The following is a 15,532-nucleotide window of genomic DNA, read 5'->3' as shown; positions in this document are numbered from 1 at the left end:
GGTCTGGGAGGATCCCACATGCCGCGGAGCGGCTGGGCCCGTGAGCCATGGCCACTGGGCCTGAGCGTCCGGAGCCTGTGCTCAGCAACGGGAGAGGCCACAACAGTGAGAGGCCCGCGTACCGCAAAAAAAAAAACCAAAAAAAAGATGTGGGATAGAATAGAATAGAATACAGAGCGTACGTGTTTTGTAAAGGTAAGTAATGCATAAACTATGTCATCTAATTATCTATCTATCTATCACCTATCTATCTATCACCTATTTATCTATCACCTATCTATCTATCTATCACCTATCTATCTATCTATCACCTATCTATCAATCTATCACCTATCTATCTATCACCTATCTATCTATCTATCACCTATCTATCTATCTATCACCTATCCATCTACCTATTCGTCCTGTGGTTTTTGACCTGGCAGATCTGGCTCTTTCCTAAAGTCTTGGGGAGAAAGAGTGCGGGGGAAGGGCAGAGACGACTCAGCCATTTCCACAAGACCAGCTTTTAATATGACTGTGATTGGAAGCACAAATAAATAAATGCCAAGAGAAAATGGAAGAACCAAACCAAACCTCAGACAATCAAAACCCAAATTCAGAAAACGAAATGAAACAGATCTCCGACAGACAGACAAACAAAAAAGAAAGACCCCCAAAGAAACAGAATCAGACTGTACAAGCCGTGTCACAGGGAGAGCAGAATGACGTGGGCACCGCGGATGAGTCCCCGGGGCCGCTGTGGAGGGGAGGGGGTGGCCCTGATCACCCTGTGGGCCGGCTTGGGGAGGTGGGGGAGGGCTTTGTGGGCAGGTTAAGAACCTTCACAAACTACACAAGGACCGGACGTCGTCGAGTTCTGCGGCTTCCCTCTTGATCGCGCAGGTGTGATTCCAGCGTGGCCTCGCGTGACTTCAGGGCTGGAACCTGGTCCCTCTGCACAGCTGCAGAGGGACTGCTGGAAACCGCACGGAGGAGGGTCAAGTACGGAGACAGACGTGGAGGCGGTGCCGTGAGGACTCAGAGCATGCAGTTGCTTTTTACATCTGGCAGTGAGATGTGATGGCAGGTCGGTTCTCGGACAGTTCCAGAGCGTGACTCACTTCTCCTAAGAGGGACGGATGCGCGGCAGCAGGGCCTGAGGACGCATCGTGCCAGACGAGGCTGGAGCGAGGTTTTGACAGAGAGTTTGCTATGTGTGCATAGGGGGCTCTTGCTTCTTTCCGTCGGTCGGCAGGGGTCATCCCACCTGAGCCTGCCGTCCCCTGTTCTGGTCCTGGGCCTCCAGGTCTGTTTGGGGGGTGCCGGGCAGTTGGAGGGCTGTCAGCAAGCAATCTCCTCCAAGGTCCCCAGGGCTGTCTGCAGGGGCACGTTCACACCGTGGCTGATGTTTTCGGAGTGGTTTGGCATCGGGTCGCAAGTGCTCTGGTGGGAAGCGGAAAGTGGGCTTTGATGCTCATTCAGCAAAAGTTCATCACGATGCCCCCGGGCAGCCCAGCCCATGCCCCGGGAACCACGCTGCCCACTGTGGGCTCTCCCGGGGCACAGCTGCTCTGCCCCAGACATCTCACGCGCTGGCTTGCCATCTTGGACCATGAGGCTGAAGGGGCCTCATTGCCTTTAGAATCCTCTCCATTCTCCACCTAGGCACACCCCCCCCCCACCCCCGCACCCGCAGAGAGGGGATGGGGCGTAGCGACTGGTTTGACCTTCTCTCTAGCGGTCCCCTGATGTGTCACCTGAAGCGACATCTGAGTGTTGTGTAGCTTTGGAGCTTGGATGGTCCATCCTACCCTCGCCCTTGGGGTCTCTGTTGGGTCAGCCTGGGCTGGAGGAGGGGTGGTCTGTGGCCAAGCCTGGGGCAGGGGGTGCCAATCGCTGAGGCCAAGCAGTGGAGGCCCCCAGCCAGAACCCTGACCCCTGATCACAGCTGCCTGAAGGACCTTTAGGTTAGGCTGGCCCCAGGGAAGAGTGGTCTTCGGTCCCTGAGCAGGGTGGGGCTGAGATAGCTTTGAGTTTTCCAGGTGATTCCCAGGCTGCGGAGGGCTGGAGGCTGGAGGGATGGGAGCAGAATTCGGTGCCAAGAATGCGGCTCGGGGAGGGGGAGGGAGCTCATTATAAACTAGGCAAAGCTCATGGCTTTACAGGCCTGGCCTCACTTAATCTGAATGGCACTCCCTGAAGCCCCAGTGATTTAGCAGATGATCAGAAAGGGAAGTAACGAGCCCCAGGCACACGAGGCTGGGAAGCGGGGACCTGGGATCCAGGCAGGTAGCTGAGTCCAGAGCCTGGCCTCCTTCCACACTGCTCTCTCCTCAACAGAAGCTGTCTTCTGTTCAAACCCGAGAGAATCAAAGTGAGATTTTTAGCCTGGGAGATGGGTAGAGAAACAGTGTCTGGAACAGAAGTGGGAGCCCAAACAGGAGGAGGGGGCTGGGGTCCATTTGGCATGTTATGATTTTAAGGGGGCAAGTGCCCATTGAATGGGGTGGTCTCTTGGGGCCGGGGTGCTGACTTGGGGAAAGCCAGCAATACCTGCAACCTTCAGTGGAGACCGGGGTCCAGGAGCAGACTGAGTTAGGGAAGAAGAATTAGCAGCATAAGAGGTGCTGCCCCTCTCTGGCTCGAGGAATGAGAGGCAGAGGAGGACAGTGGTGGTTAGGGAGGCTTTGTGCCCAGCTCTGACACTCACCTGCAGTGTAACCTTGGTCTGAGCTGCAACGGCCTCATGCACAGACCTTCCTCTAGGGTGACTGTCGGGTTGAAATGATGAGTGCCTTAAGGGCACTTAGCACAGTGCCTGACAGGTACCAGGCATGTACAGTGGTTAGCAGTTCTAATGGGTATTACTGCCACTACCGAATTCACAGGGCCGCACACCCTGCGTCCCCTTCAAAACGGGGCAGAATGCCAGGGACATCCCTGCTTGTATTCTGTCGCCCCGCAGAATAAGGGAGTGGACCTACGCAGACCCTCTCCGGCTCTCCCAAGGCATGAGAAGAGGGGCGTGGCCTCTGGCCTGGGAGAAGCTGGATTGGTCCAGGCAGAAGCATCTCCTGGTCTCCGCTGCATCCACGGCTTACTACTGGGCTCTGGGGTGAGTCTCAGAGAGAGAGGCTCAAGGCTCAGTTGGAGTGTCCTTGGATTTGGGAGCTGCAGAGTGTCACAAGCCACGGAAAGGCGTGCAACGAAGCACGGCCCGCCCTCCGGCCCCACCCGGTCCCCACATCTGGGTTAACGTGGCCTGTATGTGCTAGAGGAACTAAGCAACCCGCAAACCCCGGGCTGCCCTCACCACGTTCTCATCGTGGCTCCTTTCCTCCTCTTCTTTGCCAAGCAGGTCTAATAGCTTGTCTTTGATCAGCTGCAAGAAAGGCAGGAAGGGGGTGGTCAGGCCAGAAGAACGGCGCCAAGGTAGAGAAAGAGAGAGAGACCTCCCTCCACGTGGCTGGGCTGGGGCCCCTCCCCAATCTCTGGGCTGAGATGGGATTTTGGAGCAGGTGCTAGAGCGTGGAGGGGGTCACGGGAGGGCCTGGTCTCCCAGTAGGGCTGGTTCCTTGTCTGTCCTGGCGGGACAGAATTACTCATCACTTCCGAGGCCTGACAACTCCACAGTTCACAAGATCGGGATGCACTTGAGTTCTTAACATTTGCTTCCTAGCAGGAAAGGGTGATTACTAACTATGCTCCCTGGCGCGATTCAATTTCTGTGGTTTTGTATATCTTTTCACAAAAACGAGTAAACAAGGCAGAATGAAATTGGCCATGGGACCCGGTTTGGGAACAAGGTCACCGTGCTGAGAGGCAGGATGTGGCACTCGAGAGGCCCCCGGTCGCCGCTGCCCGCCGGCTCCCCGCAGTGACTCCCAGCGGCCTTTGGCCGTCGCCAGCCCCCTCTGGGATGCAGGCCGCTGCTCTGCAGCCCCGTTTGCTAGGCTGAGACTCAGGCGGTCCTGGGGACGGTGTTGGGCCTGGACTTCCCTGAGGGATTCTGGAGTCCCTGGAGCCATCCCGGGGCTGGGGGGAGGGAGGCAGTGGGAAGGCTGTCGTGCCCCCGGAGCGTTCAGTGACTGAAGCCACTGTTTGTCGTGTGAGAAGCTTTCAGAGGCTTTGTCCAGCTGCCTCCTGAGGGTGACAGCTCCCGGACTGTTGGTGGCCAGGAGCGCAGGGGTGCCCTTGCTCTCCCTGCTCAGGACTGATGAGCACTGCAGGAGTGATCCTTCCTGAAACCTGCCTGGACCACGGAAGGCGCTGCTCGGGTGATGGGCCACCAGGAGGGCAGGGGTGTGTGTGTGTGCATGAGGTGTGTGTGTGGCGTATTTGTGAGCAGTGTGTGTGAGCACGGTATAACTGTGTGTGATATGTGTGTGTGGAGTGTGTGGTGTATGTGTGTGCCGATGTTGCGTGTGAGTGTGGTATAAGTGTGTGTGATGCGTGAGTGGTGTGTGTGTGTGCATGTGGTGTGCGTGTGGTGTACATGTGTATTTGTGAGTAGTACGTGAGTGTGGTATAAGTGTGTGTGATATATGTGTGTGCATATGTCGTATGTGAGTGTGGTATAACTGTGCGTGATGTGTGTGTGTGGCACGTGTGTGAGCGGCGCATGTGGAGTGCGTGTGGTGTATGTGTGTGCATATGTGGTGTGTGAGTGTGGTATGTGGTGAGTGTGAGGGTGCAGACACACCCATGTCTGAAGCCCCCTAGCAGTGGGAGGGGCTCAGGCTGGCCTCAGCACAGTTTCATCCTCTTCTCATCCCTTCTGCTCCCTCCCTGTGAGTGTAGACAGCCCTGAGGAGGGGCCTGTGGCTTCTGTCTCTCTTACATCCATCCCTCCCCCAGTGCCTAGGAGGTGGTGATAGACAATGTCCATGGACAGGGAGGGGGAGGCGGCCCTGGGGGAAGAGAGGCCGTGCTCTCCCCCATCCACGCTCGGTTCTGGACGTCAGGGCAGGATGAGGGCGCCAGGTCATCCCCCCACGAGCAATCCCAAATCTTACCTCATAAATATAATCAAAGAGCTCTAGTATTGTAAGGATACTAGCACCAATAAACAATCCCATCTGACCACCAATATCACCTGGAGAGAGAGAGAGAAGACAAAGACTTGGCTTTCCTGACAGCACTTCCGGAAGGGCTGAACAGACTGAGAACTCAGAAACCAGGCCTTCTGAACGGGTTCCCCTTCCCGGGGGGCCGGGGCATGTAGCTGGGAGGCCAGGCCCTTGACGCATCCCTCCCTCACTGCACAGCTCTGAGAGCTGGGGGGTTTGGTTTTCAGCACCCATGGGGACGGGAACTAACCTGGATGCTTTCGGGGGGGCCTGGAATAGACCTCGTGGGCTGACAGGCTTGTTCATTTCCGTTCAGAACCACACTGGTGGGGCTCAGGTTTTGCTCTGGGCTGGGAACAGACGAGGTGCGTGCGGTCCCTGGCCTGGGCGAGGACACAGTCTAGCTTGAGACGTGTGTCAGGTGCCCTGAGGGGGGGTCTCGGGAGCAGTAACACAAGAGACACCCCCCAGTCATGACATGGGCTTTGGGGCCGCCTTGGGGCCCTTCTCACCCTTGGGCTAAGGCCGTAGGAAGCATCTCCCTGTCTCCCCACCTAAAGGTACACGTTCAGTTTGGTCTCTTTCTAGAGTAGAGGTCGTTGCCCTGGATGTTGGGCCCCACCGGCCAAAGTCTTTCTAGACTGGTCTTCGGATACCCCTGCATCAGACTCTCGGGATCCTTGTAATCAGTGCAGATGCCTGCACCTGCCTGAGGCCTACACAATCAGAACCTCTGGGCTTGGGGTCTGGAGGTCAGGAGTTTAAAGTGCCTGGGTGGCTCTCTGGCCCACCAGAGTTTGAGAACGGCTCTCCTGTGGGAGCTTCCAGTGGCTGGAGACCCCCTGAATTGAATGCGATCCACTGTGTGTGCACCTGGGCGTTTGCAGAGGGAGAGTCTGTATTTCAGAAGTTATTATCTGATTCTCAAGGGGGTTCTGATCCCCCCCAAAGCCCCAAGCGCTTCGTTCTGGAGGCAGTGTGGTAGAGCAGGGGGCTCTGAGGTTGTGAGTTTGGAGGGGGGGCCACCAGCTCGCTGTGCGGCTTTGATAAGCCCCGACGTTCTCAGGAGCTTTGCCTTCTGGGCACATTTGGTGGTGGAGGTGGTCGGGGTGGGGGTGGTGGTGGGAGGAGATGAACTGTGAAGTCCTTTCCAGCTGTGACCTCTAAGACTGGCAGCTGCTGGGCTGGGCTGGGGAGAGCAGGTGCTGTTGGGGATGAATGTACTCTCCTCCTGGAGAGTCCAGGCTGACCTCTTGGTCTGAGAACTTTTGGATGAGTACCTCTGCCCACTCCTCCCCTGATTATGGCTGGAGAAGCCCAACCAACACATCCCCAGGCGAGCAAGCCGTGACGACGGGAAGGCGGCCCTTCCTGGGGGGACCTGGTTTGGGGCTCAACGTGGCTCCCCTTCCCTCCTCTCCTGCCCCTCCGCTCCCTCTAATATCCTCAGTAGAAGCGTATCGGGGAGTGTGCACGATGCGTGTGCACGTCAGGAGTGGGGTGTGTCTGTGCCTGTGCGAGCGGTGTGGCAGGGCGTGGGGTATGGGCCTGGGTGCGCCGTGCGCGAATGCGTGTGGGATAGACGCAGGCGATACGTCTGACCACCGACGGCTTTACATAGGCGGCAAGCCACGTCTAGGGTAGCTACACGAGTGCGTCCAAATGTGGCTTTGTGGGAGTGGGCACAGTGTGTCTGAGTGAGCATGTGCAGGTGTGAGCACGTGAGTGTGTAAGCACGCAACTTGTGTGCACGTACGTGTCTCTGCAGCCGCGTGGCTTGCATGTGGGTCTGTGAGGGTGTGTTCACCGCGGGAGGGGTGCGCTGTGCGCGGCGGGGGGAGGGGAGGGACGGGCCCGATTGGGTGCCGTGGCTCACGGTTTGCAAGTAGCACTTGCTGTCCTCACGGGAGGTACAGGTGGCAGCAGGACTTTCACGGCGGGCTATTTTGGGTGGGAACAAGATGCTGGGAAAATGTTCTCTCATATCTGCTGCAGGGACCAGCTACCTCTCCTGACAGATTCGGGGCTCAGGCCCTCGTCACTGTGTGTGTGTGTGTGTGTGTATGTGTGTGTCTGAGTGTGACTGTGAGCCTATGTAGGGGAGGGGACGGAAGTGGAGGAGGCATGTCCTCGGTCTTCTTTAGGAAATAAAGGTGGCAGGAGCAGGGCTCTACCACCAGCTCAGGGCATGAGGCCCTTTGGCCACAGGCCCTTTGGCCACAACAATCTCCAAGGCCCAGGTGATGACCACCTTAGCCCAGCGGGCACCCAACTGTGGCCCAGTTCCCCAGCCTCCTGGGAGAGGAACAGACACGCTCAGACGGTGCCGCAGGGTAGGCCCTGGGTCCCTGGCATGGTGTCTGTCCACATGCCAGAAACCTCTATTTATGGACCTCCTGTGGGCTGGGACTTTTCCACATTTAACCATCATGGAAAACTCACAAAATGAGTTTTATTAGACCCATTTTACAGATGAGAAACCTGAGGTTCAGTGAAGCCACCTGCCCACTTCCTCCCAGTTGGTGTGCAGCGGCCCGTGGCTTGCTCTCCCCTTGTACTTCCAGGTAGAAGGTGTATGCCTCCCCGCCCTCACCCAGGATTCTATTCTCACCTGATTCACTTCACAGAGACAAGAGCTATTTTTCCTCGAAGCCACAGACACCAGATCCTTTCTTGAGAGTGAGTGGGAGTTGGGGGACGAGTCCAGAGCAGGTTTTTTTTGGCAGTACACGGGCCTCTCACTGTTGTGGCCTCTCCCGTTGCGGAGCACAGGCTCCGGACGCGCAGGCTCAGCGGCCATGGCTCACAGGCCCAGCCGCTCAGCGGCATGTGGGATCTTCCCGGACCGGGCCACGAACCCATGTCCCCTGCATCGGCAGGCGGACTCTCAACCACTGCGCCACCAGGGAAGCCCCAGAGCAGGTCTTTTTAACTGTGCACCCGCGGGGATCTTGTGAGTTTTACGCTGGGCTGGGACTGTGTTGAAATTAACTTCCTGCATCCATCCTGTGCCCTTGGGGCCAGGGGAGCTGGCCCCAGGGTGGGGTGGCAGTCAGGTTTGTAGATTTCTGGGGATGCATGGCCCTTCTGTTGTGTTTGACAAAGGGCTCTCAGTCCAGGGGGCACCGGGCCTTCTCAATGCAGCAAAATTGCTTTCCAGTGGGGGCTCCATGGGGGACCCTCCCTGGGCCCACTGCCTGGGACCACCCACAGCTCAGCCCTCCCTCCACTTGACAGCTCTTTCTTCCTGCCGTGGCCCCAGGACTCTGACTCCAACCTGGGGGCAGAAGACCATAGAATCCCAAGAGGATGGCGCTGGAAAGGCCCCGAGACAGCGTCTAGCTCACCTACTTCAATGTGTTGATGGGGGAACTGAGGCCTAGACTGGGACATGAACTGGGCCTAACACCTCCAGCACGTGGAGTTCTTCCCATTCTGGGGCAGGAACAGTGCAAAGGGAAGAGGGAGTAACCTGCCCACCGGCCCATCCCCATGAGACGTGGACATTTGTGCAACAGACACTCTGACCTACCAAGTAAGGCAGCAACCTCGTACGCCTTCTTCTGTTCAATGGTCTCATAATTGAGAGCCTCAAAAAATATATCCAGAACGAGGATGTTCTCTCTGCGGAGGAAATGTCCAGTGTCATACGTGGTGAGAACCCTCAGGATCCATGGGGATCATCTAATACAATTTTCCCACAGACAGATGGGGAAACTGAGGCCCAGGCAAGTGAAACAACTGGCCCAAAGTTAGAGCTGGTTAGTGGCACAGCTGGGACTTGAACCTGACATCCTGACTCCCGGCTCAGTGCCCTTCACGGCCCTGGAGGCGTATATCAGCTGTCCCCTTGGCCCCTCATTGCTAACGCCCCTGTCTCTCTGCACCCTTTCCAGGAATCCTGCCCGGCCTCCAGGTCTCCGTGCTCCCAGAGGGTCTGCCTGGGCCCTTATGTGAGCTCAAGTGAGCTCAGCACTCTCTTGACAAGGTTTGCTCGCCTGCCCCCCGCTGACCTCCCCTGCCCACACTGGAGAGGCCCCCAGTTCTTACTGGGATTGATAGCAAGCTTCTCCTAGTGGGGACCCTACCCCGGATGGCCAAGTCAGCTGCAGGGACCAGGGAGGGTTTTTAGGGAGAAAACCCACACCTGGTTGCAGGGTTTCTGATGGAAGCACCCCGGTTCCCTTTTGCTCTTTTGGGCAGATGTGTGCACGAGACACATCTAGGCAGGAGAAGTCATTACGGCCGGCACAATGTCTGCGACAGCGGTGCCTGGTACCTCCTACAAAATTCCCTGCCTCCTTCCACGACGTGGCTCACAATGCCCTCAGCGTCCCTTGTCCTCAACCCTGGGACGGAGCAAAAGCCGTCCCAGGATGAGGTCTGGTGACGGTGTGGGCAGGAGGGAGAGGCTGGGGGCGAGGAGCCCTCTCCACGCGGGGCTCGCCCAGGTGCCATTCACAGGGTCACCCTCTCTTGCCTGGTTTATGGCAACTGCTTCCCACCTGGCTCCCTTCCGCCCACCTGGCTTCCGGTCCAACCTCTATCTGACGCCTGAAGGGTCTTCCTAAAACCGCTAAACTAATCCATGTGACATAAAATTAGCATCCAGTTCCTCCATCACTCAGGCTACATTTAAAATGCTCAGTAGCCACATGTGGCCAGTGGCCATCATGTAGGACATCACAGATAAAGAACATTTCCAGAAGGTTCTACCTAAACGGCAAATGTGAGCCTGTCACTCGCCTGGTGGAAGTTCTTCTGTGGCTGCCTGTCCTCTTAGAATAAGTCCACTCTCTGCGTCCCACCCCCGCCCAGCTCAGCCTGCAGGATCTTCTACCTTGGACACAGTCACCTCCCCCAGCCTCCCCTTCCCCTAATCTTGTCTGCCCTTCACTGATTTTCCCTGCTGAGGCTCTGCCTGGGACACCCTCTGCTCCTGTGTCTTTCTTTCACTTATTCTGTTAAAAGATATATATATATATAGTTGAGCATCAACTCTGTGCCGGACACTCCACAGCAGAGAACAAAACAAGAAAAGTTCCTGCTCTCAAGGAGCTTCACTTTCGTGAAGTGGGCAAGTTAATTGCAGGAAACACACACGTGAATATAGAATTACACATGGTGGTGTGTGTTATAAAGGAAAACACCAGAGAGCTTCGAGAGAAAAATGACAGGAGGGGACTAACTTAGTCGTCCAAAGAGATGACGTTTAAATGGAGACCTGCACAATGAGGAACCAGCTAGGTGAAGAGTGAGAGGAAAAGCATTCCAGGCAGAGGGAACAGAATGTGCAAAACCTGCCTGGAAAACTCCTCTACATCCTGTAAAAACATCTCTGCATTGACATATACACCCTAATATGTATAAAATGGATAACTAACCAAAAAAATGCAAAAAGAAAAACATCTCTGAAGCTTTCCTTGACAGCGTCCCTACGCAAGGTGCGGCCAGCCACTTCTCTTATTACCTGCATCAGCCTACATAGCTTTCAGCTTTGTACTTGTCGCTCCACCAGACTCTAAGCTCCTTAAAGCCTGGGGGTGCATCTTAATCCGCTTTGTCTTCGTATTCTGAGTCTGAGCACAGAACGTGGCAAACAGCAGGTGCTCAGTTAATGTCTGCCAAATAGAAGTAATCGCTTACCTTGTCCTCGACTGTCCCCCAGTTTTTCCTAGTCCACCCTCCCCCACCGCCATCCACCACGTCCACTTAACGTACGAGATATATTTTTCTGATTTGTTAAATTTCTTCTCGAGGTACTTGGCTGACGTCTTGCTGGGAATCTTCACCATGGAGAGCTCTTTGTTGTAGCGGGTCAGGTTGCAGGGTGTCCTGCAGAGACAGTAATTACTGTCCTTTTCCGCCAGCAGACCTGGAGGGGAGAGGGAGGCAGGGCTTAGTCAGGTGGACCTCCTGGCCCAGAGTAGCCAGGTTCCCGCAGCAGAGGAGTGAGCTAGGAGGAGGTGCCACCGGGTAAATGAGGGGTGGGGGGCTGTGGAGAGAAGGGGGGCCGGTTGATGAGGGTGTGAGCTCTCATAGAATGTGCCCACTCTTTCTCTGTTACTCTTGGTCCTGTTTTTCTTCTGTTTCCTTCACTGTTATGTCACCCTTTGTAAATCTTTGAAAAGGCTCCACTTTTGGAGAATGGGCTCCGAGGGAGTCCCGGACCCCTCACCTCCCCAGGGCCTTCTTCTCTGCTCCTAGCCTCAGTTCTCATCTACAAAGGGGGCTGTTCTCCAAAGGCGAGTGTGGGAGACCATTTTATCTGAAACTCTGGGCTCCGCGGTACTCCCTCTGGGGCTCCCTCGTAGCCAACGCCCACTTGCTCTGCTCGCTGGTTTAGGACGCAGAACTGAGGCTTTGCATCCATTGGAAGTCACTCCTTCTCCTTCCCGCCAGCCCTCCTGGAGGCGTCTGGACGTGTGAGCCCCGAGCTGCTGCACTTAGATCCAGCAAGTGCAGCTGCTGAACGAACTTGAGTCCGGATGATTTAGATACTCTCTGCTTGTCTTGGTTATAGATCATTTCCCGGGTCCGGAAGAGGTGGGCACGTGGAGTGGGTCTAGCTTGGGGGTTGCAGCTTGTTTGTGTGATCTCCCTCACTGGAAGTTTTCCAGGGTCGGGGGGTGGGTGTGGACCAGCAAACACCCAGCAGAAGGCAGAGGAGCAGGGGGAACGCGCCTGGCTCAAGGGAGCACGCAAAGACAGGACAGCTTTGGAATAACCGCGAGAGCGTGTGCGGGGAGATACGGCTGATCTCCTTTGGGGCCCACCCGGATGCTCACTGTCGATCCTCTCTGCCCGCTCCCCTGCATTCCGCAGTGCTCTCTGCTCCCCCAAAACCCTCTCCTTCCCTACCCCCACCTCTCTACCTCCTTTCTTTCCCTAGTCTGGTTTCCAGCCCTCATCCACTTGCATCAGTTCCCTCCCCCACCCCTCTCTCCTTCCTCCTCTCCATCTCCCTCTCCCGTCTCTGCAGGGACACCACCCTTTCCAGCCTCTTTCCCCTCACCCTTCCCCACTCCCCTTCCCCCCATCTCTCTTCTGCACCCGGAAGTTCTGCAAGGTCTTGATCGCAGCCCCTCCACCATCATTCCACCTGGCCCCTGGTACTGACCTAGGGCAGGCTCGGCACACTCCTTGTGTTGCTCAGGGGTACAGAAAGGGGCATCCCCTGCAAAGAAGAAAGACAGGGAGAGGTACTCAGGCAGCAACCCCTTCCCTCCTTGGGCTGGAGGAAGGGATTGCATCCAGCTACCTTGGTATCTAGGAGGGGCAGCAGTTCACCAGTGGATGGTCAGAAGCCCTGGGGGTGTGGGGGAGCAGAAGACTGGGTTCTGATCTGCTCTGTGATAACAAGACCGGTCTAGCTAACTTCTCCCAGGTTGCACAATCTGGCTTACATATGTGATAGGAAAGCGCTGACAGTTCAAGTGGGGAAGCAGTGGTAAGCAGCTACTAAGTCCTGGGCATGCATTGTCCCCTTTAACCCACACGGGTACCTTCGGAAATAGGAAATACTGTTTCTGTTTCACCCATGAGAGAATTGAGGCTTAAGAATCCTGTTTTCCCAGGACATCAGAGCTAGCGGTGATGGAGGTGGGCTTTGAACCCAGGTCTGTCTGATCCCGAGGCTAGGGCTCTTTCCACCACACCACACTGCTGTAGGGGAGTGAGGGCTGCTTTTTTAGTCTCCTCTTTGCTGTGCCCTTAATTCCACATTATAATTGAGATACCAGTAACAGTGTCATGTGGGGGTGGGGGGCGGAAATGATTAAAATCTCTCCTGCTTGCTTTGGGCTCAGGTTCCATGGGGAAACCTCACTGGCTGGTGATCCAGTCTGAGCATCAGGCAGGTAGCATTTACCAGTGCTCAGTTCTCTCTGGTCTCTGTAGAAATCCAGAAGCTTTTTTTTTTTTCTTTTACCAAGTGCTAAAGTTAAAGCCCACCACGATATCTTTTCCTTACCTTCGCCCTAAACACCAATTCTTTTCAAGAGCTGAAGAACTGATATGCTTCCTCCTTTCTAATAATAAAAATTTAACTGATGTGTTTCCCTTTTTGCTCTGTCTTCTAGGAAGCTCAGAGGCAATTTTAAAGGTCGATAAATCTAAATTTAGATTGCTAGAGCAATTACTGATCATAATGCACTAATTTAGAATTTAGCTCTAAGGATGTTCATTTCAGCATTGGTTATAACAGAAAACAACTATAACAGAAAACAACTGGTAATGAATGAAATGTCTGACATCAGGATTTAGCTAAATAAACAAAGTATGATATAACCATGAAATTGTAGCCATGAAATATAACAGCAAAGTTCCCAGCACATAGTAGGTCTTCAGTCAACAGTACTCTCGATTCCCTCTCCCCATGTGTTAACACAATCACCACTGACGTTTGCAATTGACAAGGCTTTCTTTTTGGCCGCACTGCGGAGCTTGCGGGATCTTAGTTCCCTGACCAGGGATCGAACCCGAACCCCCTGCAGTGGAAGCACGGAGCTCTAACCACTGGACCACCAGGGAATTCCCAACAAAGCATTTTTATATCTTAGCCTAATTTTATCTTCCTATCCACGAATGATTGTGTTTTAAAGATAATGGAGGTAAGAATAGAGAGGTTTAGTAACTTGTACCAGGTCACACAGCAGTAAGGTGGAGGAACCTGAGTTAGAAGCCAAGGCCACTGACTCCAGCCTCAGTCATCCTTCCTTCCATGCTGCAGTACCAAACTCTTCCTGCTCCAATCAGCCCCCCTCCCCCGACTCCACTTCTACGGACAAGCCAACTGCCTCTAATGATGGCTACGTGCATTGTTAGTCTGAGAATAGAAATGTCAGTACACATGCACTCATTTGCTGGCTGATGGACTCTTGCCTAGCTTGAAAGAGAGCTAGACATTTGGATGCAAGAAGGGAAACATCTGGAGGAAAGCAATAACCATCTGGATGTTTGAACGTGTACCACACCAGGATGTAAGAATTGTAAGCATCCAGATATCTGGACACTGAACTCTAGGAGGGAAGACCAGCAAACAATTAGCAAACATATTGAACGTTGGGAGGAATGTCCTCCAAACACCTGGCCACTTCTGGACACCAGGATGCTGCCTTGGTTGCCAGACTGGAGGTTTCCATCCGCCCTCTAAGAGTTGGGCATCAAATAACAGTCTTCCCAGAACAGCATCCCTTTGCATCCTCGTGGAGTGGGTGTAGAGTTTCCCATCAGGGTGAGATATGCAAAGAAGGTCGCAGGTAGTCCTGGGCCCCTGCGGCTGTCCTCTCCTGGCACTGACCTGGCATGTGGACCATGCGACAGTTGCAGTTCTCCACGATGTAGCGGGTCTCACAGTCAATCCGACAGGCAGTGATGCTGTAAACAGGAAAGAAGTCGAGTCCCATCTCCGAGGACCGGCACTCGCCCCACGGCGGGGGCAGGTATGTGAGCTGCAAGACAGGAAGGAGGGGGCAGCAGTCAGCCCCAGAGCGTCAGCCGCGACAGGCCCAGTGGCTCATTCATTCACTCATGCAGTTAACAGACCACTACTGAGCATCTACTGCATGACAACCTCAACTCCATTGACCTCCCAGGCCTTCTACTTTTGGCTCCGATACCAGTTTTCCTATCTTATTTTTTTTATAACCTTCTTATAAATGCTGAGCTTCTCAAAGTCTCTTACACGGGCCACATCTTCCCACTTCCACAATTTGTCATCTCCCATCTCTCAGCAGCAGAGAAGTGAGATAAAAATTTGGGGGCTCTGCCTCTGGGGGCCCCTCCTTTCTAGGGTTTTTCTTCCCATTTTTTCTAGCTTTTCTGGCAACGCTTAACTCTAGCTTGAGACTTTTTAACTCAACGACTGCTGCTTTCTTCTTGAGCTCTAGCTACAACATTCCCTTAGAACTCGACGTGCCCTCAAAGGAGAGATCGGGTAAATAAATGTGTATTTCATCCAGTGTGACTGCCTTCCTTCAAGGGCTGTGTACCCTCCAGTTTCTGCCTGTGTTTAGTCTCTCTCCAATGCCATCAAATAGTACTTCTGAAATATTTTGTCCAGAGTTTATAATTGTTATTTCCAGAAGGGTTAGTCTGATATAAGCCGCCCCACCATTACTGAGAACCAAAAGTCTCTCTCTCTATTTTATTTAAGACTCATTCCTTTGAGGGAGCTGTTCCTATTCTCATTTTATTCATGACGAAACTGAGTATCTGAAAGGTTAGTAGTCTGTTCAAGATCAAACACAGAGCCAGTGGCGGAGTCAGCATAGGGACCTAGGAATTTCTGACTCCAATCTTGCCCTTGTATACTACATTGTCTCTATAGGAAATGGATGAAAGGAGGGAGAAACACTCCAGAGAGGACCTTTCAGAGCTTTTCTCTTTTGTGTTTTTTTCTAACAGCTCCTTTCTTCTTCCTTTCCCATGAAGGCTTGCGTTACTCTCTCGTCTTTCTTTGGAGTTCATGAGCTGACCAG

At 54.2% G+C, this 15,532-nt stretch overlaps 1 protein-coding gene across 2 annotated transcripts in view; it reads right to left on the bottom strand.

The window, feature by feature from the left end:
* Window positions 1-1,323: 1,323 nt before the first annotated feature.
* The window catches only part of ASIC2 (acid sensing ion channel subunit 2), a gene marked incomplete at both ends in the record, with an annotated part of 1,014,886 nt that continues 1,000,677 nt past the window's right edge, over window positions 1,324-15,532 (bottom strand). For both annotated transcript variants that reach the window (XM_082860577.1, XM_082860576.1), the window contains 7 exons: window positions 1,324-1,425; window positions 3,296-3,364; window positions 4,998-5,077; window positions 8,584-8,675; window positions 10,773-10,926; window positions 12,172-12,228; window positions 14,353-14,503. In XM_082860577.1, coding sequence (XP_082716703.1) covers window positions 1,324-1,425; window positions 3,296-3,364; window positions 4,998-5,077; window positions 8,584-8,675; window positions 10,773-10,926; window positions 12,172-12,228; window positions 14,353-14,503 — 705 coding nt within the window. The remainder of the gene's footprint in view (window positions 1,426-3,295; window positions 3,365-4,997; window positions 5,078-8,583; window positions 8,676-10,772; window positions 10,927-12,171; window positions 12,229-14,352; window positions 14,504-15,532) is intronic.

This window comes from Leucopleurus acutus (assembly GCF_964270905.1).
Source record: "Leucopleurus acutus genome assembly, chromosome: 19".
Classification (NCBI taxonomy): domain Eukaryota; kingdom Metazoa; phylum Chordata; class Mammalia; order Artiodactyla; family Delphinidae; genus Leucopleurus; species Leucopleurus acutus.
This window is presented reverse-complemented; position numbering and strand designations above follow the sequence as displayed.